Genomic DNA, 6,157 nt, shown 5'->3' with positions numbered 1-6,157 from the left:
AGAGCGTCTTCCAGCTGCTTCCCAATTCAAACCAGGGATGTTTTGTATTTAAGGGAGAGGAAAAAGTTCAGGCTTTGCTGGTAGGTGTTAGTTAAACCCGAACCTGGCATTTTTCCTAGTGCAGACAAAGCCAAACCTCGTGTTGCATCTGACCAGGTTCGGGAAGCTGATGGTCATCAGCTGTGTTACAGCTCTGCTGGGGCACCTGTTGGATGTCACACAAGGGTGTAATTGCAGAAGGATCCCACAGGTTGTAGAAGAAAGGGGAAGGACAGGAAGGGGTAGCCAGGGAAGAGATGAGTGTTGTCCCAGGTCATGCAGCAATGGGAATGAGACCCTTTACCCGAGATCTTTGTGGGATTGAACGCAGCTCCTGGCTTGGCTCACGTTCTCAGAGGAGTCTCCACTTGAATTGTCTCCTCATGTTTGTGCTGGTGCTTTCTGCAGTGAGAAAGCCACGCTGGCCCCGTGGGGCTGGAGGGGTGGCAGATGCCGGTAGCAGCCTTGACAGCCAGCAGCTCAAGGCAAGGTGAAAAGAGGAGGAAAGTGATGCTGGTAATGGCCTTTCAGGCACGACGTGGGCAGCGTGTGCAGCTCATCATCAGGTCAGGCTCCCACTAGGGCTCAGATCTTGCAGTCCACGAAGCTTTTACACAGAGCAGCTTGTGGCCTGATTTTCCCTGTGGAGAACAGAACTCTCTTACCAACACTTAGCTACGCGTTTTTGGCTCCAAACCTTCCCTTTCTCTTCGCGGCAGCAAGATTCATGTAGGCACAGACGCTGCTGCTGCGAACGGAGAGATCGGAGGAAACAGAGCATTAGCCACAAGCAAGAAAGATGGATGTTAAAATAAACCAGTTGCCAAAACAACACCGTGTCAGCCGCACACTGGGATGAAATCCAGGGATGTCTAAACTGGCTGAAACAGGCAGAGGATTTCGGTGTGTGGGAGCGGTGTGTGTTCCCTGTGGCATCTTCTGCCTGGCTGGGCTGTGCCCTGATACCTGGGGATGAAGCTCAGGGGCTGCTCCTCAGGTACAGCAGAGATGGGGGATGCTAAAATGATAATAAGTGGCTTTGCTTTTGCATGTTACTGTCACACCGGTGCTGCCTGCCGTGAAGTACTTGGCACTGGCATTGCAAACCCTCTGCAGAGCAGGATCTTGGGGTATCCCACAGACAATTCAGCCTTGTGGCACCCACAGCGAGGAGCAGACTGAGACGCAGAGCCTTTATCGTGAGTTCCAGCATCTCTTGGTTTGCCAGTCCTGAACATCTTAGGCCCATTGCCCTCCAGTACCTGTATGAGGTCCGTGTGAGCATGACTCTGAATCCTCCTGTTCTGTATGTATGTACTAAAGGGTTAGGCCACACTTGGTAAACCTCAGGCTGAGATCTAAAAATCCAGACTTGCACATTGTACAAAAGAAGCTCTGTTTTCACAGAGACTGAGCGCTCCCCGGTCCGCCAACACCGATTGGAGATGTAAGTGCTCAGCACCAGACTCCTTCCTGTCAGTAGCCCTTACTTCAGCTTAACGAGTGTTGGCTGTATCCATTGTCAATGAAACACAAGTTCAAATTTAGTCCCTGCCAGGCATGAAAATGTTTTCTTGATTTTTTTTTTTTTAAACTTTTGTTTTGCTTTAATGCTTCTATCTTGGAGATGTTCATTTTAGTCTAAATGTTTCAAGAACACAAATATCCCCTTTGTAAGGTTGTTGTTTGTTGTTCTCCTGACCTTGGTTATTTTGTCTTGATGTGAATATATCAAGCTGTGTATATTCACATCTGAGTGTATGACACATGCTTCTGTTATTGCTGCTCGAACTAAGCCTGCCTGGATTTTTCTTTGGGATTTTGGATTTGATTTGTGAGCTGCTTACTTTGCTTCCCTCAATGAAAGACTGCTCCTCCAGCCACGTGTCTCTCTGCCTGCTGTGGTGTTCGCTTTCTTTGCAAACCAGAGCGCCGATTACATGCTTTGGGGTTGGCTTTTTTTCATTCCAGTCAGTTCTGGAAGGTTTTTGCACCTACCAGCCTTGTTTGCCTCCTTCCTCCCCCCGAGTTCATCTTGCCCAGCCTCTGTCTGTTGGTCTAATATTTTGATTTCCCTGTTTCAACTTTGTAGCAGATGTTGTTCAGTCTCATGGTGCCGTCTTCATGGAAAGCACGTCCCTGTCCACCCCCATTTCAGCCCCTCAGTTCAGGGGCTTCCGGAGAGCCAGTGAGATCAGCATTGCCAGCCAGGTCTCAGGAATGGCAGACAGTTACACTGCTTCCAACATAGCCAACAGTAAGTGTTTCACCCCTCCGAGACTTCCGCTCGCTGCCGCTCCGCTCTCAGCGTCACGCACCGGGCCAGAGCCACGCAGCCTCTGTCTGTCTGTCCGTCTGTCTGGGGTTGTACTGTCCATTAATTAATTAAATTTGTTCCACCTTCGCCTGGTCTTGCCGTGGTCAGTGCCACGTGTTACCCTGTCCCCTGGATATATGATACATTGGGTTATAACCCAGGGGCCACCGCTGTGTTCTGCACGTTGGGCTGTGCTGGCGATAACCTGTTCGAAGGGATATGGTAACTGGTAACGCTGGACACCGTTCGGTGGCTGTGCGTGCTGAGGGTTGATGCAGAGGGGTGTTCCTGTGCTGCCGTGGATAAATCCTGCAGAATTGGTAGGGATCAGCGCTGCCAGACTGATAACGCAGGATGTGACCTGTGGCTCGATGCACGTCGCTTAAACGTGGCCCGCAAAAACGGGGCTGAGTAAGCCCCTCTGTAGCGATGAAAGAGAAGAACACGTTTGGGTTAGTTATTACTTCGCATTAGAAATTCAGCTCTACTGCACAGGGCAGCTCAGAGTCAGCCAGTTGTGACCCCTATCCCAGAGCTGAATGAGGAATAAAAGGCATTGTTGAAGAATTTGTTATTTTTCCAAGACGTGTATAACTTCGCAGCTAATGCAGTGGGCAACAACGGCCTTTGGTAACGGCTCAGCCCCTTCCTCGTTTCAGCTGAGCTGTGAGATCAGCAGTCTGGGTCCTCAGGCTCCTCTGATAACTCAGACCAAAAAAGTCTGAAAATCAAACAAATTTTAAAAACCCCAGAAATAGAAAAACCAACAACACCCCACAAAAACTTCCAACCCAAACTCTTGTCCCAGAAGGTGGCAAAAATTGAGATGCGCCATTCCTGGCAAGGCATGACTCACTTCGTCACTAATTGCTGAGGTTAATAACGCTCCCCGAGGCATGTGTCTGTGTCTGTGGGTACCAGTCAGGGGCTGCTGTAACCTCTTGTCCTGTTTGAGGCAACTCTCTGCAGCAGAAATAAACCCCTTGAGCTCCGACAAACCAGGTTTTCTTTCCCCAAGCCCATCCAAGAGCTGACGCCGTGCTCCACGTGTGCGTTCCCGTGTTTGTCCCAGCTGAGACGTCCTGCCGAGCGCTCACTAAATATTAATTTGCTTGGGAAGGAGGCTTCGAGGGGAAGAGGTGTTTGTGCTGTGCTGGTTCCATGCCCATGGAGAGCTGCCCAGCTCAGCTGGCCAGGAGGGGAAGGGGTTGGTTGCCGAGTGTTTACACCGGGGTGATGCGACGGAGGGGTCCTGCCTCTGGCAGGATTGGGCCAATGCAATGCTTGCCTCTTCGCTCCCCCCACGCTCTCCCTGATTATTTACCTTCTAGTTTGTGTAATCTGTTCCTCCATGTAATTCCCAGCTGTCCAAACCTGTTTTTGAGATGGGAAGAGTCCGGCCCCAGTGCGGGCTGCGCACATACCCCGACCCCATGGGGTCCCAAGGGCTGTCGCAGCCCCTTCCTTCACCCCCCGAGTGCCGACGTATCCTCCGAGCCCCGGCTCTGGCTTTGCAGCTCTTGCGCTCGACCTTGTTAATGGGAAGATGGAGCCGTGGCATTGAGGGTTGGATGCAGTCCATGCTTGTCCCACAGGGAGAGCCAGAGGAAGTCCAGAGGGGCGCCGCAAAACCATGGCTGCCTCAGGGCTCCTCTCTGGGGTGCAGCTTCCCTCGCGCTGTGATTTCTGGAGGATGTAACGGGTGTTGCCTGCGGCACGTGTGCCATGTTAATGAGCGTAATTTCTGCTTTTATTTTATTTTTCCTTTTAGAAACCAAACACCACCTTAATCATTGTAGAGGGTTTAGCCTTCTGTCCCAACTCGCCCTCCCTCACAAATCCCCTACCCAAACCTCGTCCCAGAGACGTAGGCAGCATAAACATGAAATCCCTTTGAAGGGAAGAAAGCTCAAAGGGCCGTGGAGTCAGGCTGCAGACTCTGCTCTTCGGATACCCGACCTGGACATCAAGACAGGTATTCTGGAGAGATCCACTCTGGTGCACCTCCTCTCTCACTCGATAGTCACACAACCTCACAACAAATCTGTGCGCTTTCACTGAGGCACTTGCAATTTCTGATTGCGTTTTAACAAGTATTTCTGTCACCTTGCTCCAAAGATCGGTCATAACACGGCTAACAGCTTGGCAAGAGCAGAATTCTTCTGGCAGAGCGCTTCTGCCTCCACCACTGTCTTCTGAGCATGGAAGAGTAAATCCTGGCTGCTTCCTACAAAGAATCTGAAATTACCCACCTGGGGGACTTGCATGAGAAATGAAAGGTCAGGACACAACCTGGGAACTGCTAGTTTGGAAGACAGGGAATCAGAAATGGCTGCGAGGAGGTGCCTGGGTGCTCTGGAAAAGCTGTTAATCCATCACCGCCCTCCTGCCCGTGGCTCTTCAGAAAAGTGAGGGCCACTGGGATGGGGGTGGCTGGGGCACTTGGCACAGCCTGGGCTGGGCCCCCAGATGGGCTGATGCCGTAGCTCTCTGCACACTGCTGCAGTGGGAGTTTTGTCCAGGAGGGAGCTGGTGGGTCCATTTTTTTTAGTTTGGCATCTGTGCTCATCCCCAGCTAGATTTCCCTTCTTTCTTGGATCGTACCTTATACCTGGCACCTTTACTGGAAGCCTGTGAAAAAGGGAACGCTTTCACAGAGGAAGAACAAGCCTGAGAAAGCCCTGGTCACAGCCCCAGCTTGCAGCCTGCATGCCAGCCCAGCTCCTCAGCTCTTTATCTGATCCATCTTCTCTTTCCATGGCTGCTTTTCCAGCCCAGAGCGCGTGGGGGCTTGAGGACTCCGCGCTGCGGGGACAGCAACCCCCGCCTTTGGGATCCGAGGCTTTGGGCTAAGATGCGCTCATCGCTGGGGAGGCCAATGGATGTGTGCGTGGGCAGCGGTCAGGGCTGCGGTGTGCCGGTGTCCCACAGGTGATCGGCGCTGTGTGCGAGTCGCTGGCTCCCTGAGGGAGAAACTCTTCTGTTGTCTGTAATGTGCTCACCCCAAATCCCAGTGTGTTTTTTCGGTCCCACGTGCAATGGACTCCTGGCACCCCTGGACACTTTGGCCACTGCAGAGGCCAGAGGTCTCCGTTGCCTACAACGTGGTAGCCCGGGAGGGTAACCAGGACTACTTGGGGACTGCTGGTCCCAGCAGCATGTGCCGTACCCTCTGCCTTGTGGCTTTTAGCATCTCATGTGGGCTCCTAGTGTTCAGAGCTTCTTTAGCGTGGCCAATATCTGGGTCCTAAAGTGTCTTTTATTCCTTGGAGAAAGCTCAAGGAGTTGGAAGTGGGCCCAGAGACGGCCTGGGAATGAACTGCGGTGAGCAGACACACCCCCCCTTCCTTCCCTTCCTCCCACCGCTCCAGGGAGATGCGTTTCTGTCTTATCTTTTGGCTCTTGAACCCCTTCCCCAGGCTCTGGACTAACAGCCAATTAATACCTGCTCTCCCGTGCCTTCCTGTTTGCTTCAGTAAAGGAGAACTGAACTGGGGGGGCCCCTGCGCGTTCCTCCCTTGGTTTCGGCAAACACTGAGCCTGGGGTTGGTTGCCCCGTCAGAGCTGTGTGACCGGCCAGGTAGCCGCATCCCAGCGTACCTGGAGCGAGGAGCCAGAGCCTCAAAATGCCGTTTGTGACGGAGACGGCGCGTGAACCCCCTTTGTCTGAACGAATCTTTTGCTTCCAGTTGCTGCCAAGTGGTGGGGAACCAAAAGGATCGACTACGCGCTCTACTGTCCCGACGCCCTGACGGCTTTCCCGACCGTCGCCTTGCCGCACCTCTTCCATGCCAGCTACTC

The 6,157-nt window shown here is 52.6% G+C and overlaps 1 protein-coding gene across 1 annotated transcript in view; it reads left to right on the top strand.

The window, feature by feature from the left end:
- The window catches only part of LOC104515179 (membrane-associated phosphatidylinositol transfer protein 2-like), a gene marked incomplete at its 5' end in the record, with an annotated part of 27,077 nt that overhangs the window by 13,746 nt on the left and 7,174 nt on the right, over positions 1-6,157 (top strand). The window contains 2 exons of the mRNA XM_010159061.1: positions 2,132-2,296; positions 6,046-6,156. Coding sequence (XP_010157363.1) covers positions 2,132-2,296; positions 6,046-6,156 — 276 coding nt within the window. The remainder of the gene's footprint in view (positions 1-2,131; positions 2,297-6,045; position 6,157) is intronic.

The sequence above is a fragment of the Eurypyga helias genome, unplaced genomic scaffold (assembly GCF_000690775.1).
Source record: "Eurypyga helias isolate BGI_N326 unplaced genomic scaffold, ASM69077v1 scaffold41399, whole genome shotgun sequence".
Lineage (NCBI taxonomy): Eukaryota > Metazoa > Chordata > Aves > Eurypygiformes > Eurypygidae > Eurypyga > Eurypyga helias.
The sequence above is the reverse complement of the archived record's forward strand: the minus strand, read 5'-3'. Positions and strand labels throughout refer to the sequence as shown.